This window comes from Leopardus geoffroyi, chromosome A1, assembly GCF_018350155.1.
Source record: "Leopardus geoffroyi isolate Oge1 chromosome A1, O.geoffroyi_Oge1_pat1.0, whole genome shotgun sequence".
Classification (NCBI taxonomy): Eukaryota; Metazoa; Chordata; class Mammalia; order Carnivora; family Felidae; genus Leopardus; species Leopardus geoffroyi.
Genome location: NC_059326.1, coordinates 116,321,994 through 116,345,763, shown reverse-complemented (window position 1 = coordinate 116,345,763; position 23,770 = coordinate 116,321,994). Strand labels below are relative to the sequence as shown.

The window sequence follows — 23,770 nt, the reverse complement described above, 5'->3', positions numbered from 1 at the left end:
TTAAAATTTTATGTAATTATAACTCTTTTGTCCTGTCACTCACCAGTGTCCATATTCTATGCCTTTTCAAACTGGAAGAGTGATATTCATGAAGAATCTCACATGATACATTTTCATCAGCACTCACTTGAATTCCTTTTTTTCATTTTATTAACTTTTTCAGTTTCATTAAGATATAATTAACATACAAGACTTTATGAGCTTAAGGTGTCCAACATAATGATTTCATGTATGTATATACTAAATGATTACCACAGCAAGTTCCATCACTTCGCACAGTTATAATTTTTCCTGTGATGATCATTTGAATTTTCAAGTGTAGTTTTAGGCATTTTATATTTAAATGCTGGCCCAAAAGATCAAATTCTAAATATCTACAACACTTGAGAAAAGTGTTAAGTTTCTCAGAATGAGTTAATAATTATACATAACTATATACACAAATGATCTGAATACATTTATGTCAATCAGAGGTACCAAAATGCACTCAACTCTAATATATCCTTTGTCTTGTCTTCTCCAAAATTTTATTTATTTATTAAAAAAATTTTTTTTAATGTTTATTTACTTTTGAGAGAGACAGAGACAGAAAGTGAGTGGGTTGGGGCAGAGACAGAGGGAGACACTGATCTGAAGCAGGCTCCAGGCTCTGAGCTGTCAGCACAGAGCCCAACGTGGGGCTCAAACTCACAAGCTGTGAGATCATGACCTGAGCTGAAGTCGGCCACTCAACCGACTGAGCCACCCAGGCACCCCCTTTTTCAAAATTTTAAAAGCCTGTCTCAATGTGCACTCAATAAAAGTAAAAAATATCCAGTTATGTCTATTACTTTGGGAATATTTGGTGGCTTGCTTTCGGCAGTTCATAAATCTCTCACCTGATAAACCTGTTGAAATACATACACTTATAATTCAGATTGCAATAGCATTATCTCAAAATATATCTGGTCAGCCAACATGAAAACCATCTATAGCTCTATGGAAATACTAAATTAGACAAAGTCTGTATATTTAACATAAAAGGCTTGGTGAGATAGTCCCCAAAAACAGGTCTATAAAATGGATAAGTCTAAAATAATGTTAGATCTAGTTAAATTAGTCTTTATCATGTATAAATACAGAAGGCTCATAGTTTTTTATCTTATATACAGCTAAAGGATCACAGAAATGTCTCTACTGCCCAGTGACAGTTACATGGCTCATCTCTATCCAGCAACTACACTGAGCAACAAAACATGAAACTTCCACTTATAATGGTACTGTTTTTGCCAATGACAATAAAGTTTATTTCAAGCCTTTTTAAAATTAATTTTTAATGATTATTTATTTTTGAGACAGAGAGAGAGAGGCAGAATGCAAGTGGAGGAAGGGCAGAGAGAGAGGGAGACAGAATCTGAAGCAGTCTCCAGGGTCTGAGCTGTCCGCCCAGAGCCTGACACAGGGCTCGAACTCACAAACGGTGAAATCATGAACAGAGCCAAAGTCGGATGTTCAACCAATCGAGCTACCCAGGCACCCATAAAGTTTATTTCAAGTCTTAAAGATTGCAAACTTTTTTTTTCTATCTTTGATTAGGTACAAAAATAAACGGTTGAAGTAAAAAGATGAGAGGAATTCTGGTTCACAAAACTGTTGTTTTTTTTATAAGTAATCTTTTATAAATGCTAAAGGCAAAAATACTTTAAGTCTTCCTTCCCAAAAGTTTTTTCTCTCCCTCCCTTCTTTTTAAAAAACGTAACTATAGTCTCTTCAACTAGAATTTATGCAAAGGAGGGCAAGAAGGAAAACAGAAACAAGCATTTTCTCCTATTTTTTACCTCATTTGACATTTCATAAATGAACAACCGGACGGCAACAGTTACCAGGAAAATTAACCACAGACTCAACTATTATATTATCACCTGAAAAAAATGATTTCAGTTACATCACCAAAATCTAGTTAGAAAAACCATTGATTAACCCAGCTATGCTTTGGCCAAAACTCAATTCCACAAAAAATAAATAGGGGCGCCTCAGTGGCTCGGTCAGCTAAGTGTCCAACTTCAGCTCAGGTCGTGATCTTGCGGTCTGTGAATTCAAGCCCTACCTTGGGCTCTGTGCTGACAGCTCAGAGCCTGGAGCCTGCTTCAGATTCTGTGTCTCCCTCTCTCTCTATCCCTCCCCTGCTCACACTCTGTCTCTCTCTCTCTTGCTCTCCCTCTCTCAAAAATAAATAAACATAAAAAAATAATAAATAAGATTTAAAAACTTAACAAGTTTAAGTAAGCAGTGTTATAATTAAAACTTTTATGATATTAGTGTTTTAAAGAAGACTTATAAAAGCAAAATAATAAAACCTCACCTATATATTCGTCAAGAACCAACTGCTACTTTCTCTAAGGTATATTTCTGGAAAGAGCAACTGCTAGTTAAGAGGTAAAAAGTTAGTGAAAAAAGAAACATTCGATCATAAAAAATGCACATATATATGTTTGTTTATATATTCTCCAGTCACGTGGTTATATCAAATAAAGACTATCAAGCTCTCAAATATAAGTTGAAAACACATTGTTTTGCATAGAACACCTGTTAATGTAACAATAAATTATGAAGCTTTTCTCTTAAACATGTTAAATAAATTTGTATTTTGAGTTAGAGACTAAAATATTAGTAGCCACAAATTTTGTTCCTGCTAACTTTAAGAGTAATCATCACTCCCATGAATTCCAACTGGAGCTATGAGAAAGCTCAAGGGAAGGCTAAATTTTTTATACTACTTTTCCTCACAAACTTTCAAAAATAGAGCTCCCTTAAGAGGTTCAGATTTGATCATTTAAAATGTAAAGCTAAGGGACACCTGGGTAGCTCCGTCGGTTAAGTGTCCGGCTTTGGCTCACGTCATGATCTCACAGTTGGTGGGTTCAAGCCCCGCATTGGGCTACACACTGGCAGTGTGGAGTCTACTTGGGATTCTTGCTCTCTCCTTTTTCTCTACCCCTCCACTGCTTGCGCTCTCTCCCTCAAAACAAACAAATAAATAAATAAACGTTTTTAAATAAATAAATAAATAAATAAATAAATAAATAAATAAAATGGAAAGCTAAATAAAACATTTTAAACATCTGAAAATTTTTTAAAAATGTATTTGCTATTTCTCTTCACTTTTGTACAATTTCTATTTGGATAGACCAATATGTCTTACTTTTCCCCACTCAAAGTAAGCCCTCTACTTTAAGCCAGAATCAGCATTTACACCAATTTTAGAATGTAGGTGGCTTACTATTGATTTCTACTTGGAAGGGCAAAAAAGGATGGATCAGTGTTCCAAGAGATAATTACTGAAGGACATAGCAATTTCTTTTTGCAAAAAACACAGTATTCAAAAGTTTCAACCACAAATATGCCCCAAGATGTATTCAAAGGGAGAAAGTAATACAGTTGCAATTTAGGACCAAATAATGATAAATGTAGGAATGAGTTTTGCTGATACTGTAAGGACCAATAAAATCAGCAAAAACATCTTGGAATACTGGAACAAAAAAGGCTGTATTCTTTAACATATATGCTTTTCAAGTTTCTTTCTACAAGGAAAACTGTATTGCCAATTTCAGACCCACATCTTTTTCTCAAAAAAAGGCAATGGTAGGGGACTTAGGTGACTCAGTCAGTTAAGTGCCCACTCTTGGTTTCAGCTCAGGTCATGATCTCATGGTTCATGAGTTCAAGCCCCGCATCGGACTCCCCAATGACTATGGAGCCTGCTTGGGATTCTCTGTCTCCCTCTCTCTCTGCCCCTCCCCTGCTTGCTCTCTATTTTTCTCTCTCAAAATAAATAAATAAACATTAAAAAAAAAAGGCAACAGTATCTTCGGATTTCTGAAGTTGATTAGTTTCACACAGCACAAGAGAGAACCATTGTGCTTTTCCTAATTCTAAGTTAAAGCTGGAAAAAATTAACTTCACTTTGTTCATTTACAAAAACTTAACTTCTAAACTACACTTTTAATACAGAATCTACTTTTTTTTTAAGTTTCTAATGAAAGATGGCAGAAAGGAAGGTCTTAAAAATAATAGCTACTTGAGGGGGCTGGCTGGCTTAGCTGATAGAGCATGTGACTCTTAATCTCAGGGTAGTGAGTTCAAGCCCCACATTGGGCATGGAGTCTACTTTAAAATTTATAATAATAATAATAATAATAATAATAATAATAATAATAAATCTGCTATTTAAAAAAAATAGGGGCGCCTGGATGCCTTAATCAGTTAAGCATCTGACTCTTGATTTTGGCTCAGGTCATGATCTCATGGTTGTGAGACTGAGCCCAACATCAGCTTAGCACTGGGCATGGAGCTTGCTCTCTCTCTGCCCCTCCCCTGCTTGCATGCACCTCTCACTCATTCTCTCAAAAAAATAAAACAAAAGCTCCCATGAATCAAGTGCTTTTAAAAAAATAGGCTACCATTAATAAAATGCCTCATATCTATCAGCATTTTCCATATGTTATTCCATTCAATCATCTTACCTACTCGATGAAGTAGACTAACTGATCGTCATTTTAAGGAACTGAAACTCAGAAAAATTAAGGTACTAGCCCAAGATCACATAACCATACAGGTATCTGAAGCCACGTATTTTGGACCCCAAAACTCATACCCTTTTTTACTACACCAAACTGTATTAAGCGAATCTTCTAAACAATGGAGTATAATGGGGTGCCTGGGTGGCTTAGTTGGTTGAGCATTTGACTTCAGCTCAGGTCATGATCTCATGGTTGGTGGGTTCGAGCCCTGCATCAGGCTTTGTGTTGACAGAGAGGAGCCTGCTTTGGATTCTCTGTCTCCCTTTCTCTCTCTACCCCTCTCTTGCTCATTCTCTCCTGAAAATAAATAAACATTTAAAAAATTATAATAAACAAACAATGGAGTATAACTAAAACAAATACTAACCAGTTAAGTAAATAAAAAAAAAAAAACTACAAGTATGGTAATACCTCAATTTAGCAATAACAGTAATGTCAGGAAAAAACTCGTCTAAATAAAATAAATGTAATCAAGATTATCAAACCCACTAACACTTCTCTGCCAGAGTCTTAAGACAAATTATGCTTTCATTTAGTAATTTGTGACACCCAAAACTGCATTATTTCTAATGCATACATACAACACGTATACAACAAAATGTTGTGCCACAACAGGTTTTTTAAAAAGACTGCTCACAAAGTCATTAGAAAAGTCACAAGGAATGAAGTATATGGCAGTTAAATCCAAGAAAATCTTACTGTTGAAAGGAAAAACTTCCTGTTTTCCCCACAGTTAGACGAAGTCCTGGCTTCTACTCATTATCCCAATAGAAAATAAACATTCAACGCTTGAAAGAAATAATTGATTTTAATAAATTAAAAGGAGCCTCAAACACCTCCAATTAATACTAGTAAGGGGAAGAAAGAATAATGACTAAGAGTAAGGACTCTTAGAATACCACTTCATCTCTCATAGTGTGATCTTAGCAAACTTGTTCTCCTTCTCTTAAACTCATTTTCCTCAACTATAAAATAAGGACAGCAGTAACTACATCACAGGGTTATTGATGAGTAAGCAAGATACTGTATCTAAAATTTCACAACAGGGCTTAACACATGGTAATTGCTCAACAAATATTAGTTGCTATTATTCTTATTAATACTACCACTACTACTATCATTAAGGCCAGTTTCCTTCCTATACTCATACCCTCTACTCCACAAAAATAATATAGAATCCATTATATTCATCTTAGGCTAACAAGTAACCTGAGCATATTAAGCACTACAGACACATTCATTCAACATTTATCAGGCATCTACTATGTGCCAAACATTCTACTGTATACTGGCAGCACAAAAACAAATAAGACAAAAACAAATAAGACATGATTCTTGCTCATTAAGACAATCAAGTAAATGCAATAAAGTATTATGTATGCTGTAATAGTTATATACGGACAACATGGGAACACAGAAGAAGGAATGGTCAATTCCACCTAGGGTAGTAATGAAGGAAAGGAGTTAGAGATGACAACTCTGGAACAAGAAGGTATCCAACAGGATGGGGAAGAGGGACATCAATGACAGCAGCATCAGTGTATAGCAGTGGTTACAAACATGGGCTTTAAGTTCCAAGATAGTTGAATTCAAATCCCGGCTCCATCATCAACTAGATATATGACTTTTGTGTATGTTACACAATGTCTCTAAGCTTCAGTTTCCTATCTGTAAACTGTAAATATCTATAAATATTGCTATCTTCAAATGGTACTGGTTAAGTTTATTTGATAATATATAGGTTAAGTACTTAACCCAGTGGACAATAAGCACTCAGCATACAGTAGCTATTATTACAATTCTAGAAGCCAAAGCAGTAGAAGCAAATTAAAGCAAGGCCTATAATAGCTTGATATGTTCAGAGAACTACAACAATTTGGTATGGATAGAATACAAAAAGCAAATAAAGTAGGGCACAAAAAGGATAGAGTTGGGGTGGGCTTAGTTGGTAAAGCATCCAACTCTTGACTTCGGCTCTGGTCATGATCCCAGAGTCCTGAGATCGAGCCCCATGTTCGGCTCCACACTGGGCCTGGAGCCTGCTTAAGATTTTCTCTCTCTCCCACTACCACTCGTGCTTGCTCTCTTTCTCTTTCACTCTAAAAAAAAAAGGACAGAGTTGAAAAACTAGACAGAAGCCAAATCCTAAATAACACTGTATGCCACATCAAAGAATTTGATTTATCCTTTCTCTAAGAAATGAGAAGGCTTTTTGTCAAGAGTCACATGACTGAACTGCCATTACAGAATTTACTCTGATAGCAGGGTAGAGGAAGAATTAGAGAGGTATACTCTTGGAGGTAGACAGAGTCAGGGATTACTGAAATAACTGCCAGTGAAAGATGATGTTTTTATTTATGGCAGAGCATTAAGGATTCAGAAATAGGGACAAATAAAGAAGATGTTAGGAAAGAACCTACAGGACTCAGTGTCTGCTTAAATGTGTATAATGAGAAGAAAGAGCAGATGTGAGCTCTGAGGTTTGACTACAGTAACTAACTTTAGGGCAATGTAATTTACAAAGGGGCAGGGGGAGATAGGGGTGGAGGGGGAAATGATAGGTTCAGAATTAAAATTGGTGACCCTGAGATGTTTATGGAGCATACGTATAGTAGGCAGTTAGAAGGCATCTTGGCAGACTGCTAAAAGAAGTAAGAGATAGAAGCCACATGGATAACTAAGAGAAGAAAGTTTCTGAGAAAACAACCTGCAAATGCCAAATGCTCTGAAGCAGGACACGCTTAGAGAGTTTATAGAACATAATGAAGCAGTTGTGGTTTTGCTTAAATTTGAGCACAAAATAATCTTATGCTGATGGACTTTGTATCCTTTCATTTTTAATCATTGCCCCTTTAAACTTGCCACTTGAAACTCATCAAACTCCTGAAATAAGACATCCAAACATCAACCTTCATAATGATCATCCAACTTACACAGGATAGTGTCCCATACATTTGTGTTTAAGATCCTGGACTGTCACAAAACCATGAAAATATTTAAAGAGTTAATGTAATTAAAGTACACAATGCCTTGACACACTTAAATATAATTTGTTAATATGTGAAAGGATTTTGGAAGGTCAAATATAATTTGAATAAATAATTTACCTTGTTTTAATAAGTTCCCTGAAATGTTCATGCTTGTGAAAATGCTGATGTTGTTAAGGGCAGAGACCAAAGTATTTCATCTTTGTAATTCCAAACCCCAGCACAAAGCTTATCAAATAGTAGCCTCTATATAAATTGTTGTTAAATGAACAACTCTACAATACTAACCAGAATTAAACAGACTGCCAAGGACTCTAACTTCTAAAAGACATAATTTTATTATGCATGATGTGAGTTCAAGAAGAGGTCCTACCCTAAACTAAATTCTGACTTTCTTTTCTAGAGAATGAGTAAACGATTGTTACAGATTAGCAACAAGGGAATAATACACAATGGTGCACTTGGGTGGCTCAGTCAGTTATGTATCCAACTCATCATCTCAGCTCAGGTCTTGATCTCAGGGTACTGAGTTCAAGCCCCATGGTGAGCTCCATGCTAGGTGCGAAACATACTTACAAAAAGGGCAGGGGGCAGGGGAGATAATACACAACAGAAAGTACCTTTAAAACTCTACCATCACATTATTCTAAATAATAGGAGGATAAGAGGTCAAATCCATGCACCTGAGTTAACTATAGCCTTAAATAATGCCCTCTTCAAACTAAAAGAAAAACTTTTCTTTATCAAATCCTTAGTAAAATAGGTACTAAAATATAGTACCAACTCTCCTTGTTTATAGAGTCAAAATAACTAATAATTTAATATAATTGCAGCCATTTGAGCAGTGACATCTAAGATTTGTTTTTGCAATTTAATCACATAGGTGATAACGCTGGCTTAGGTGTCAAGCAAATTGTATGTTACTTAAATATTGGAATCACACCTCTTAAGTAGTTGTTAGAAGATACCAGATGCAAAAACTCTAATTACTATGGTTTATATTTTATTCCACTTATTCATTTATCTCTATTATCCTGAAAAAAGAAATTCTGTCCATATTTTTCACACAGACTATAGTCTATTTCAGGTGCATTCACATTACAACTACCGAAACCAACCATCTCCTCCCACTTCAGTTTTCTCCCTCTCAAACATATATCCATGGTTTGTCAAGAAGAGGACACATGAAAAAAATCAAACACTAATATTATGACAACTTGCTCTTGTCATAGCCTAGCAAACACAGGTTTAAATCACATGAGTTGTTCCTCCAGTTTGAAAAAAAGTATGTATAAAAGGGGTAGAAAGGGGCGCCTGGGTGGCGCAGTTGGTTAAGCGTCCGACTTCAGCCAGGTCACGATCTCGCGGTCTGTGAGTTCGAGCCCCGTGTCGGGCTCTGGGCTGATGGCTCAGAGCCTGGAGCCTGTTTCCGATTCTGTGTCTCCCTCTCTCTCTGCCCCTCCCCCATTCATGCTCTGTCTCTCTCTGTCCCAAAAATAAATAAACGTTGAAAAAAAAATTAAAAAAAAAAAAAGGGGTAGAAATTTCAAGAGCTAGAATATTATTAATGGAAGAAGTGGGGAGCTTTTGTGTGTGACCACAAATTCTATAGCATATTAAATACTCCCTATTAAACTCTTCTGAGGACCAGATCAAGAGAACGAGACCATATCCGGTAACTCAGAATAGCAAAAGCAATCTTGAAAAAGAACAAAGTTGGAGGACTTACACTTTCCAATTTCAAAGCTTACTGCAAAAAGCTACAATATGCAACCAGCATAAGACATCCACAAATGGAATTTAACAGAAACAAACCCTCACATCCACAGTCAACTGATTTTTGACAAGGGTGTCAAGACAATTCAATGGAGAAAAAAACAGTCTTTTCAACAAATGGTGCTGGGACAAATTGGTTATGCACATTCAAATAAATGAGGTTGGGGCACCTGGGTGGCTCATCAGCTAAGCATCCTTCAGGTCATGATCTCACAGTTTGTATAGGTTCAAGCCCCACATCTGGCTCTGTACTGACAGTGTGGAGCCTACTTCGGATTCCCTTTCTCCCTCTCTTTCTGCCCCTCCCCCTCCCTCCCTCCCTCTCTCAAAATAACCCTCTCTCTCTCTCTCTCTCTCTCTCTCTCAAAAATAAGTAAACATTAAAAAAAAAAAAATGAGGCTGGGCCTCTACCTCAAGCCTTATATAAAAGTTAATTCAAAATGGATCAAAGACCTAAATGTAAGAGCTAGAACTATAAAACTCATAGAAGGAAGCAGACATAAATCTTCATGACCTTGGATTACACAATAGTTTCTTAGACATGACAAAAAAGGCACATGCAACAAAAGAAAAAAAATAGATAAATATAAAAATTGAGCTTCTCCAAAACTTAAAATTGTTAAGTACACAAACAAGTGAAATGACAACCTATAGAATGAGAGAAAACATTTGCAAATCATGTACCTGATATGGGACTAGTACCCAGAATATATAAAAAACACTTACAATTCAACAATATGGCAAATAACCCAAACAAGAAATGGGGAAAAGATAGGCATTTTTCCAAAGATACACAAATAAGCACATGAAAAGATATTCAACTTCACTAGTTACTGAGGAAATGCAAATCAAAACCACAATGAGATACCACTCCACACCCACTAGGATGGCTATTTTTTTTTTTAAAGGGAGGGGGAAAACCCCTGGGTGGCTCAGTGGATTGGACTTCCCTGCTCTTGATTTTGGCTCAGGTCATGATCTCAAGGTTGATGGGACCGGGCTGTGTGTTGGGCTCTGTGCTGACAGCTCAGGAGCCTGCTTGAGATTTTCTCTCTGCCCCTCCCCTGCTCTCTCTCTCTCAAAATGAATAAATAAAAAACAAACAAAAAAAGTGACCAAGGTTGTACAGAAGTTGAACCCTCATGGGAATGTAAAATGGTGCAGCAGCATAAAGAGCATCTTGGCAGTTCTTCAGAAAGTTAAACACAGAGTTATATGACGTAGCAATTCTACTCCTTAGGCATACACCCAAGAGAACTGAAAAGAAATGTTCATGCAAAACTTGTACAAAAATGTACACAGCATCATTATTTATAGTGGCCAAAATGTAGAAATAATTGATGAACAAAAATGTAGAAATAATTGATGAACAAAATGTGGTATATCCACAAGATGGAATATTTTTCCAATGAAATACTGATACATTATACAACATGTAGAAATCTTGGCAACAATATCTTAGGTGAAAGAAGCGAGGAACAACTGTAGCATTCCATTTATATGAAATACCCACACTGTCTCTGGCAAATCCAGACACAAAATCATATTAGTGATTATCAAGGAAAGCGGGGTAGGAGTAGGAAGATGGACACAAAAATGACTGCTAATGGAGATGTTTGGGGGGTGATGAAAATTCTTTCAAATAGATAAGGATCATAGTTGTACAACTTTGTGAATATATTAAAAGTCACTGCATTAGGGGCGCCTGGGTGGCGCAGTCGGTTAGGCGTCCGACTTCAGCCAGGTCACGATCTCGCGGTCTGTGAGTTCGAGCCCCGCGTCAGGCTCTGGGCTGATGGCTCAGAGCCTGGAGCCTGTTTCCGATTCTGTGTCTCCCTCTCTCTCTGCCCCTCCCCCGTTCATGCTCTCTCTCTGTCCCAAAAATAAATAAACGTTGAAAAAAAAAATTAAAAAAAAAAAGTCACTGCATTGTACATAAAGAGTGATCCTATGATATTGGATTATATTTCAATTTTTAAAACTTTAGGAATTAGAATTTGAAAAGTACCTCAGAAACTTTATATTCCTTATTTTGATAAACGCACTGTGGTTAGGTAAGAGAATATTTAGGGAATGTACACTGAAGAATTTAAGGGTAAAGAAGCATGATGCATGCAACCTATTTTCAAATGATTCAGAAAATAAATTATTTGCTTATTTGTTTACATAGAGAGAGAGAATAGGACAATATGGACACAACTGGCGAGTCTGGGTAAAGAATATATGGGAGGAGTTCTCCGTACTATTGTTGCAACTTTCTAGTAAATTTGAAATTATATCAAAATAAAAAGTAACAAAGATAATGTATCCAATATAATTGGATTACCCTTTTGGGATTGCTCTTTAATAATGATATTTTGTTTCATATATGTTGCTGAATTTAGTGACTGTACAATTTTTAAAAGGCAAAAATTAAAATGTACAGAGGTAGCAGAAGAAAAATAAACAGAAAAAAATTAATTAGAAACTGGTAAGAGCTGAAAGCCCTTCCAAAGTGTACCTCTCGAAGTATCAACTGATGTGGCCAAACCTTTATTTTCTGACTCAGATATCATAAAAAGCACAAGTGAAATTTTTTTCAATTCCACATCATTAAAGAAAATACTACAGGTTCATTTATCTAGCTTTAATACCATATTGAGATAAGTGTTACAAAACTGAACTCATCTCTAATGATATAAAGGATAAAATGTATTCTTCCTAGCATTGAATCAATATATGAAGCATTGTGATCAATCACAAATTAGTCAATATGAGGACAAATCAGGGAAAAAAAAAGGATTATATTACAGAAACATCTACTCAGAACATTACCATGTTAACTGGGTTCAAGGCTTTAGGGAAGCCATCACTTAGTGCTCACACAGTCTCTCCTTATTATACATGATTTTTATTATTTTGTCAAACTCAAACCTTTTGATTTGCTATATCTAATCTGATAAAAAAAATTACATAAGATTTGCATCAAAACTTGTTCTCACTCAAGGGTCCCTGGGTGGCTCAGTCAGTTAGGCCTCCGATTTCGGCTCAGGTCATGATCTTGCAGTTTGTGAGGCAGAGCCCCAAGTCAGGCTCTGTGTTGACAGCTCAGAGCCTGGAGCCGGCTTCAGATTCTGTGTCTCTCTCTCTCTCTCTTTGCCCCTCCCTTGCTTGTGTTCTTTCTCTCTCCGTCTCAAAAATAAATAAATGTTAAAAAATTAAAACAAACAAACAAAAAAACCTAAAACTTGTTCCCACTCAAAAAGTGATCTACAGACTCAAAGCAATCCCTATCAAAAGCCCAAGGGCAATTTTTGCAGAAATACAAAGGCTCATCCTAAAATTCTTGTGGAATCTCAAGGGACCCTGAATAGCCAGAACAATCTTGAAAAAGCACAAATTTGGAGGACCAACATTGCCTGATTTCAAAACTTACTACAAAAGTTACAATAATCAAAAGAGTGTGATACTGGCATAAAACAGACCAATGTAACAGGACAGGCCAGAGATAAACCCTCCAATATATGGCCAATTGATTTTCAACAGGATGCCAAGACCATTCAATGGGGGAGATGTCTTTTAAATAATGGTGCTGAAAAAAATGGATACCTACATGCAAAAAAGAATGGAGTAGGGCCCTGACCTTACATTGTAAACAAAAATTAATTCAAGATAGATCTAAGACCTAAATGTAAGAGCTAAAACTATAAAATTCTTATAAGAAAACATTGGAGAAAATCTTCATGACACCGGATTTGGCAACAACTTCATGGATATGACACCAAACACACAAACAAAAGAAAAAAATAAGTAAATTGGACTTCATCAAAATTCAAAATGTTTAGGCACAAAAGGACACTAGCAGCAGAGTAAAAAGGCAACTCATGGGATGGAAAAAAATAGGTGCAAATTAGATAAATGATAAAGGATTAATACACAAAGAACATCTACAATTAAACAATGAAAAAACAACCCAATTAAAAATGGGGAAAAGATTTGAAAAGACACTTCTCCAAAGATATACGAATGGCCAAAGGCGCATAAAGATGCTTAACATCAGGAATCATTAGAGAAATGCAAATTAAAACCACAATGAGATACCACTTCACACCCATTAGGATGGCCATTATCAAAAACAAAATACAAAGTATGGGCTAGAATGTGTGAAAAGTGGAACCCTTGTGCAATTCTGATGGGAATGTGAAATGGTATAGCTGTTTTGGAAAACAGTATGGTGATTCCTCAAAAAATTAAAAACAGAATTACTAAATGATCCTGCAATCCCACTACCAGGTATATACCCAGAAGAAGTGAAAGCAGGGACTTGAACAGGTATTTGTAAACCATGTTCACAGCAGCATATTCTTCTTTTTTATTTTTTAAAAAATGTTTAATGTTTGTTTATATTTGAGAGAGAGAAACAGCATGAGTGGGGAAGGGGCAGAGAGAGATGGAGACACAGATTCCGAAGCAGGCTCCAGGCTCTGAGCTGTCAGCAGAGCCCAACCTGGGGCTCAAACTCACAAACCGTGAGATCATGGCCTGAGCCAAAGTCAGACACTTAAACTGACTGAGCCACCCAGGCACCCCTCTTTTTTTTTCTTCAAGTTTATTTATTGAGAGAGAGAGAGAGAGAGAGCAAGTGTGTGTGCACACACATGTGCAAAGTTGGGAGAGGGGCAGAGAGAGAGGGAGAGAGAGAATCCTAAGCAGGCTCCATGCTGTCAGTGCAGAGCCCGATGTGAGGTTTGGTCCTATGAACTATGGGATCATGACCTGATCCGAGATCAGGAGTCAGATGCTTAGCCAACTGAGTCATTCAGGCACCCCTCACAGCAGCATATTCTTAACAGCCAAAAGGTAAAAGCAATCCAAGTGTCCATCAACAGATGAATGGATAAAAAAAGGTGGTATATACATACAATGGTATGGTTTTCAGCCTTTAAAAGGAATGAAATTCTGACGTGTGCTACAACATGGATGAAACTTGAATGCAAAATGCTCAGTGAAATAAGCCAGTCACAAAAGTAGAAATACTGTGGGGTGCCTGAGTGACACGGTCAGCTGAGCGACTGACTCTTGGTTTCAGCTCAGGTCATGATCCTAAGGTCGTGGGATTGAGCCCCACATCAGGCTCCCCACTGAGCATGGGACCTGCTTAAGATTCTCATTCTCTCTCTCTCTCTCTCTCTCTCTCTCTCAATCCCTTCCCCTCTGTCCCTCTCCCCAGCATGCATTAAAAAAAAAGTAGAAATACTGTATGATTCCACTTACTTCACGTACCTAGAGTAGTTAAATTTATACAGAAAGTAGAATTGTGGTTGGTAGGGGCTGAGGAAGGGCAGATGGGGATGAATACAGAATCTCAGTTTGGGAAGATGAAAACATTCTGGAGATGGCTGCTGTTGATGGTTTCACAACATGAATGTACTTAATGCCACTAAAATGTACACTTTAAAATGGCTAAAATGGTAAATTTTGTGTTAGGTATATTCCAACACAACTAAAACAAAAAAAACAAAACAAAAAAAAAGGTTAAAATGGTAAATGTTGTCTATTTATATTCTACCACACACAAAACAAAAACAAAAACAAAAAAAAAGTGTTCTCGATCTAACTGTCCTCATACAAACAGTTAAATCAAATTTACCTTGACAACTTAATAAACTGCTCTCCTGTACAATTCTTTGGTTCTTAGAGCTAATCCCTGGGGGTATACTTGCCTTTGTCTTTTCAAAACTGCACACTATTGCAGGTGAATCAAATACCCAGGACACGCTGGGTATCTACTTTAAACAAAACAAAATAAAAGAATACAAAACAAAAACACTCTACTACCGCAAATATCCACTAAGGGAAAAATTTTTAGGAGAACAGAAATATATGTAAAGGATTAAGATCAGGGATGCCTGGGTGGCTCAGTCAGTTAAGCATCCAACAGCGACTCAAGTCATGATCTCTCTGTGAGTTTGAGCCCCGCATCAGGCTCTCTGCTGTTAGCACAGAGCCTGCTTCAGATCCTCTGTCTCACTCTCTCTCTGCCTCTCCCCTGCTCGCACTCTCTCTTTCTCAAAAATAAAATAAACATTAAAAAAAAAAGGATAAAGATGAAATGTGTTCTTTGACAAACAGTTGCTAAATTTCAGTCTAGCAAATAAAATACAGCCATATATATATACATACACATATATATCATCTACATACATCTATATACATATATGTATGTATGTGTGTGTGTGTATATATATATATATATATATATATACATATACACACACACACACACATATATGTATATATATATATATAACTTTACTTTCTTTCTGGTTTAGGTAAAGTTGGCCAGAAGAAAGGTAAACCAGTCAATCATCATAAGACAAATGATCTTCATTCACAGGAACTACACACTGTCATTAACTACCAATAGAATAGCATACCGGTTTTAATTTCTACAAATTAATTAGAGTGTAACAATATACAAAACCAATGTTTCCCAAATTGACAAAGGTGCAAAGTTGGGTATATGCCTTTCCATATCAGTAGTTTTAATATTTATTTAATTATTTAAAGATGAATAATGACAAGGCCTGAACTTTTCAAATAAATTCAATTGCAAAATTACCTTAGAATAGTGCTCCTCCTATACTCAAGTGGTGTACTTTTTAAATTTTTTTTTTTAAATGTTTATTTTTGAGAGAGAGAGAGAGAGAGCATGAGCAGAGGAGGGACAGAGAGAGACAGGGAGACACAAAGAATATGAAACAGGCTCCAGGCTCTGAGCTGTCAGCACAGCTGACAGGGCTCAAAATCAGGAACAGCAAGATCATGACCTAGGCCGAAGTCAGACTCTTAACCAACTGAGCCACCCAGGCACCACAGTGGTGTACTTTTAATAGCCTTTTTTAATATAATGATCTATACGGCCATCACCAATTTCATTAAATAATATAAAACTTTTCCAACAAGGCCAACTATGGTTTATGTGCTAGTTTGAGATAGGCATGTCTTAAGCAACTAATTAAATTCATTGGTACAATCCATTAGAAAAGAAACAGCAGGAGAAGTAAGATAACTAGAACGGGAGTCTTATAACCTATTTCAACTATGAATTAGCTGTGTGATCCTGGACAAGTCACTAACAACTGTTTCCAGACTTGTGAGGCTTTACCCAGAGTCCCAACACGAAGTTTCTAATGTGATAGTTGGTCAAATATGGATATTTTAAAAATTCATTTTGTAACAGTAAGAAGTGCATTTTCTCAAAATATAAAAAAAGTAGGAAAAAGTACCTTTACGAGAAACTCACTACGCTATCCTTACTTTTCTCATTTCACTTTAGATAAACAATAACTTTTATAGGGACTAAGTAAGCATTTATTGTAGAAAGAGCATGTTGTAACCCAAAACTGCCTATTTCTTAATCTGAAGAAGCAAAATAATAGCATGAGTTCTAGATTTAAATCTTAGCTGGGGCGCATGGGTAGCTCAGTTGGTTAAGCATCCAACTATGGCTCAGGTCATGAACTCACAGTCTGTGAGTTCAATCCCCGTGTCAGGCTCTGTGCTGACAGCTCAGAGCCTGGAGCCTGCTTCGGATTCTGTGTCTCCCTCCCTCTCTGCCCCTCCCTGCCCCTCCCCTGCTCATGCTTTGTCTCTCTCTGTCTCAAAAATAAATAAAAACATTAAAAAAAACTATTAAAAAAATAAATCCTAGATTTACCATTTACTAGCTATAAAACATTTTAACCATTTTTTTTGTTTGTTTGTTTTATGGATTCATCATTTCTCTGAGCCTACATTTATTCATCTGTAAAAATGCAGATACCTACCTCAAAGGGGTGTTGAAATGATTAAATAAAATAACGAAAGTATCTAGTATGGTACTGGCATATAATATGCATTCAATAAACGGTAGCAGTTACCTAAAAATGAGATGAGACAGGATTATCACCAAGATTCTATGACTTTACAGACAAGCAACAAGAGAGAAAAACTGAAAACAATAAGGTTCAAAAAAATAGATATACTGAAATTGTTAATTTATAATTGGTAAAAAAAAAAAAAAAGAATTTCTTATACCGTTGGTTCTCTAGGAAGGTAAATTAGGCAAAAAGCAAAAACAAAAACAAAAAATGGTAGACTTCTCATTTTTTTTCTTTTACTTGCCAATTCAAGACTAATACTTTTTAAAAAACTGCTTTGCTTTCTTTAAAGCAAAATATTTTATTTATCTTATCTATCACTAAATCAGAAGACCAGAAGTGATTTTCAGAGGTCATCTAGTACATTATCAGATCACTACCAGACAGACTCAAAAAGGAATGTGCTTAAACTCATTTCCAATGCTTCATTCTTAAAATATTTTATCACTCTGATTAGATTAAAAGTCTAGGGGCACCTGGGTAGTTCAGTCGGTTAAGTAACTTTGGTTCAGGCCCTGATCTCACAGTTCATGAGTTCGAGCCCCATGTCAGGCTCTGTGCTGACAGCTCGGAGCCTGGAGCCTACTACGGATTCTGTCTCTGTCCCTCCCCTGCTGTGCTCTCTCTCTGTCTCTCGAAAAATGAAGGTTAAAAAAAAAATTTTTTTTAAGTCTAAATTGCTTCTCAAATTTACCACTTACAAATTTCACATGAAGAGTATGTTATCTTTTGTATCACAATAGGGAAAATAAAAATACATGTTTGTATTTCCATAAAGAAATTCTGAAAGGAAAAAAAAAAAAAGACATTCAAAGTGTAGAGGGCAGGATACTTGGGAGCAGGAGTTAGATCAAGACTTTTCACTGTATTTTCCTTTATGTCACCGTGACTCATAAACTGTATGCATGTAATCACCTAATGTAATGTACTAAATAACAACCAAAAGAAAACCCCTACATCCTTCACACTTCACAATAAGGTTTTGCTCTGCCCAAATCCAATCAACTCTGGTTTGGCCCACCATTCATATAATCATATTTATCAACACATCATTTTGTATGTAAAGCCTTAAGGCTTTATAGAATGAAACTTGTGCAAGGTTGATACTCATGCAATGTAACAAATTGTTACAGTGATAACATATAACTTTGCCTTATGTAAACATTTCCTATGTCTCCAAAATTTGCTCACTAGAATACAAAGTTGTATTTCCTAGGGGCACCTGGGTGGCTCAGCTGGTTGAGCATGTGACTTCTGCTCAGGTCATGATCTCACAGTTTGTGAATTCGAGCCCCACATTGGGCTCTGTGCTGACAGCTCAGAGCCTGGAGCCTGCTTCAGATTCTGTGTCTCCCTCTCTCTCTGTCCCTCCCCCACTTAAGATCTGTCTCCCTCTCTCTCAAAATAAACACTAAAAATATTTTTAAGTTATATTTCTTGTTATCACTAATATTAATAATTTATGGAATAAAGCCCCTCCTACCTTGAATAAAGTCCCCATAAAGATTTTTTAGAAATTAATTTTTAAGAATAAATTTTTAAACAATGATATAGTATTTTAAGTGAAATTTCCCCCAAATGATAAATTTACTACAGAAAATTGACAGCATTAAACCTTTCACTACTTTTCAATTTCTCTCTTGTCCAGATTATGAGCATAAGCCTTGAGATGCTATTAAAAGTACTGACTCACCTTGTTTACCTAAAGTTTGAATACAGAGTATTCATGACAAAATTGCCATCCCTGTCGATAAGAGTGGCCCCTAGACCAGTGGTTCTCAACCAGGGGTGATTTTGTCCCCAGGAGACATTTAGTAATGTCTGCAGACATTTATGGCTGTCACAACTGGATGGGTTCTACTGGCATCTAGTGGGTAAAGGTATGTTGCTAATACCCAGGATGGCCCCTCACAATAAGAATTATCTGGACTAAAATATCAATAGGTTACGGTTGAGAAATCTTGCTCTAGATTATAAATGATAAGAAACTCCAAAGGAAATGACACATCTCTTCTCCAACTAGAGAAAATCAAAATGGAAATTCTGTATGCCTATACTTTTGCCTCTAAAAATAAGTTTCAGGAAAAAAATTCCCTACAAAGCTTTTGCTATAAATTGCTGTATACAGTTTTAGTGTGCTTTTGCATAACTGTAAATATGGCACCTGCCTCAAGATAAGAAAAAAGCCTCAATATGATATCAAGCTATGCTTTCTAACTGGATATTTGTTTCTACATTGTGTATATATGAAGAAACATACACACATACATAGGCTTATATAGGCTTAGAAAATTTCTGAAAGAAAAATTTTAATATTGGTTGTCACTGAAAAATGAAATTTGAAGGGTCAGTGGGGATGAGAATGACTTTTACTTTGCACGTTATATCTTCTACCTATACTGCTGAATTTTTCACCAGGAGACTATATGATTTTTATAACTTAAAAATATATGCAGTATATGCACACATCCTTATGAGAGAAAATTAAAAGTCAAAAATCTTACAAGAGTCTTTTCTTTAGGAATTTTCTTCTTTTTACTTAAAAAAAATCAAAACACTATAGAGGCTCCTGGGTGGCTCAATCAGTTAAGCATCTGACTCTTAATTTCAGTTCAGGTCATGATCTCACAGTTTATGGGTTTGAGCCCTGAGTTGGGCTCTGCGCTGACAATTTGGAGCCTGCTTGGGATTCTCTCTCCCTCTCTCTCTGCCCCTCCCCTGCTTGTACTCTTTCTCTCAAAATACATAAATATTAATTTTTTTTTTTCCAACCTGACCTCTATTCTGAACAATGGGTACATTTAATAGCATCCAACGCAAGTTCCAATTTCTATTCAAAGCCTTGGACAGCTAAGGAACATGCTTGCTATGCCTGAAGAAATACAAAACAGGTATTTACCAATGTTTAATTTTTTTTTAATTTTATTTATTTATTTTGAAAGAGAGAGCAAGCAGCATAGGGACAGAGAGAGAGAGAGAGAGAGACAAGAGAGAGAGAATCCCAAGCAGGCTCCACATTGCCAGCACAGAGCCCTATGTGGGGCTCAAACTCACGAACTTTGAGATCATGACCCGAGCTGAAATCAAGAGTTGGATGTTTAAGTGACTGAGCTAATCAGATGCCCCTAAAAAAAATTTTTTTTTAATATTTATTCATTTTTGAGAGACAGAGAGAGATGGAGAATTGATGGGGGGTGGGTACTGGGCAGAGAGGGAGGGAGACAAAGAATCTGAAGCAGGCTCCAGGCTCTGAGCTGTCAGCACACTGCTGCACACAGAGCTCGAATTCATGAACCTGCGAGATCATGACCTGAGTCAAAGTCGGATGCTTAACCAATTTGAGCTACCAGGCACTCCACAAGTGTTTAAAACAAGAACCAAAGATCCCAAATGGTGGTATTCTCTAAGGTGGTACCATTCTAATAAAAATTTTACAAAAAGACTCAAGCTCCTTCCGGAAACTAGGTTTTTTGACTTAGCCAGCAAGGAAAAACAGCCTGTTTTTTCAAATCTATTGGCTCTAATAATGAATTTAAAAAAAGGTCCTTGGAGTATCTATGCCTCTGTACAGAAAATGTATAGAACTTCGACTTATTCTCAAGCAAATACACTAAACCTCCACATTTCTTACTTACTTCTCACCAAGTCCTGCCCTATTGGGGGAACACGACAAAGTTTACTCTCAAACTGTAAAATAACTTGTTATCTCTCTGGATGTCTAGATTCTAAATACTTGGTTCTAAAACATCTAGGGAAGGTGAAAAAAAAGATTTTAGGATTATTCATAAAATGCCAATTGGGTGAGTGTTTTTTGAAGAACATTATGGTCTCTTCATACCAGGAATTTAAAGGCAATAATATGGGAGAAGATATTTCATTTCACTCCCACAGAGATTGTAGTCTACCACACACACTGTACAGGAGAGACTAGATACTCCAGGAATTTCTTCTTTATATGGTATGGGAGAAAAAAGACGTAGAAACGAAATTTCCTTTCCCCACAGGTTAAGAAAGATATACACACTGACCATCATCTTAGACCTTGGTAAAGTCTCTGGGTATCCTAAACACAAAATGAGACTCACCCATATACACTTAAATACCTAAATTTTTCTTAGGCACAGAACAGTTAAGTAACAGGAAAATAAGTTCTTCTACCATTAGCCTAAATGGGTAAAAGAATCATGAATATATAAGTTCCATAATAAACATCAAAAAACCAAAGAGCTGTGGATTCTGCCCACAGCTTTAATCGCATGGTATGGAGACTCCAAATGAAATACAGTAAGGTAGAGACAGAAAGAGAGACTGAGAGTGGGTGTGTGTGTGTGTGTGTGTGTGTGTGCGCAAGCCTTACAGAAATGGTTACTACAAAAGCTCATTTCCCAGATATATTTATGTAAAAAAATACTATTTATGTAAAAATATTTTTTATGTGAATTAGTGATCTTTTATCTCACTTATGATGATTATGTGAAAATGGTCCAGAAAATCAAGGACATCACATTTAGACCAAAGCAAACCTTTTCAGTCTAACAAGTTAAAAAAACAAACAAACAAACAAAAACCTCTAATGTTTAGAGACTAAAGAAATTCCCACTTATTTCCTAGGTAAAAAGTACATGTGTTTTAGGTTCCTAGTCATCAATTTCCATTGAAAGGATAAAAGAAAGACTTCCATAAGTACAAGAGTGGAGGTGCTCCAGAGACTCTTCCCATAATTGCCTACTCAAATAAAATTCTGTCCCACTTTGGCTTAGAAGTTACTTATAGTGAAATTCAAAGATATGGACATTCAAGGGACTAGCTCCCTTACATCCCACACGCTTTTTTCCAAAGCAAAATGTTGGAATGAAAATGTACTAAGGTTTTAAATCTAAATGAACCCCTGTTCAGGCATGGTAAGACAATGGTAGAATGGTAAGACAATGCACTAACTGTATTCAGCAACTCACAAATAGTTTCTTATTCCTCTCAAATACAACAGCCAGGATAGTTGTACACAGAGAAATCTCTGTACTTTAACACCAAGATCAGAGGTTAAAATAATTGGTCATAGGGGAATGAACCAGGCACCTTAGAACCAAAACAGAATACTCTTGAGCACTTAGAACAATAGCCATAAAGGAACAGTACCATATCCAAGTCATGGTCAAGAGAAAAAAGTACATACATAAAATATCTCCTTTTTCCCTAAAGCCCAAAAGATAATGATGCCTTGCATCCCATGTTGCTCAGACCTAAAAACACACAGTTAAGAGTTAAAGAGTTAAAAGAAATGAAGGATCTAATCATTAATCTCTGCAAAAGGTGTCCAGGGTTTCACCTTCCCCAAGCCTAAAAACCTACAGACTTCATCTACCCAACTCTTCCGAAGCTCAAAGATGCACTGGAATTTCCTTTTCCTGCATAACTTCACAAAAGGTCCCAGGTGAAAGGCTCACGTGCTTTTTCAGAGTAAAAGCAGAGAGCTTCTTCATACTAACCAGTTTCAAAGTAAAAAAGGAAATTAAGAAGTCTTCTTACATACACAGGTAAGGCACAAGGCAAATAAATGTCAGACAACTCAACTTTGGGCACGGGCATATAGTGGAAATGGTCTTGCAGCTAGCAAACTCGGTTTCTCGGTCTGTCCCTCTGTCTCGCTCTCGCTCTCTCGCTCTCTCTCTCTCTCTCTCTCTCTCTCAGTACCAAGGGCAGGGACTAAAGCAAGACCCCGCCCCCCCATCTCCAAAGCGGGGTGGGCGGGAGGTAGCCAGAGGAGTCCTTGTTCCCGCGCGAAGCTTGGAGACCAAAGGACTCCCCATTGTGGGTCTACGGATGGTGACGGGAACCGGTCCGGCTCGAGCCGCCGGCTGAAGAGTAAGCTGAGGGCGCACTAGGCCCGCACCGCTGCCACTGCCGCCATGGAGCCGATCGCTGTCAAAGAACGCCGGGGGAGCGAGAAGGTGGCCCCGACCCTATGCTGGCCCAAAGAGAATTCATGCCTCACACTGTATGGGAGACGGGGGTCCTGGAAGCGTACCTCGGACACCTCGTCCTCGTCGCTGCCAGAGGCACCACCTCCACCCCCGGTCCTCAGCACCGCCGCCGCCAACTTGAAATCCAGCGCCGCGTCCCCTCCGGCCGCACCGCTGCCGCCGCCACCGACTCCAGGCGCGGGCCCGGCCTCCCCAAAGAGTCTCACGGTGCGAATCCCCAGCCCGACCCCTCCCGGCGGAGGCGGCTCCGAGGCCCCGGCTGGGGCGGATCGCGGAGCCACCGAGTCCAGGTCCTCCTCAAAGGAGGTGCCGCCGCCTCCGCCATCGGTCAGCATGGTTCGCACGCGGAGCCGGAGACGCTGCCGAGTCACCCGCAGCCACCGCCGCCGCCGATCCCGGGAACGAGAGGAACAGCAGGAGGAAGAAGCTTCTCCTTCCCCCCGTCCCAGCAGCGCCACTAACTTCTCACTGCCTAACCTGCTGCCTCCCGCCCCTCACACTCGCCACTGGCTGCAGTTCCCCAGCGGCTGCAGATCATTGGACAAGGTGACCCGTCGCTCAGGCT

General features: G+C 37.6%; 1 protein-coding gene across 6 annotated transcripts in view; it reads right to left on the bottom strand.

The window, feature by feature from the left end:
• LOC123604490 (ankyrin repeat and KH domain-containing protein 1) overlaps positions 1-23,694 on the bottom strand; it is a 136,867-nt gene extending 113,173 nt beyond the window's left edge. For 3 of the 6 annotated variants that reach the window (XM_045490660.1, XM_045490665.1, XM_045490676.1), the window contains exon 1: positions 23,250-23,694. In XM_045490660.1, coding sequence (XP_045346616.1) covers positions 23,250-23,540 — 291 coding nt within the window. In that variant the 5' untranslated portion in view covers positions 23,541-23,694. The remainder of the gene's footprint in view (positions 1-23,249) is intronic. The other 3 variants (XM_045490696.1, XM_045490686.1, XM_045490704.1) reach the window with 2 other exon arrangements.
• Positions 23,695-23,770: the final 76 nt, after the last annotated feature.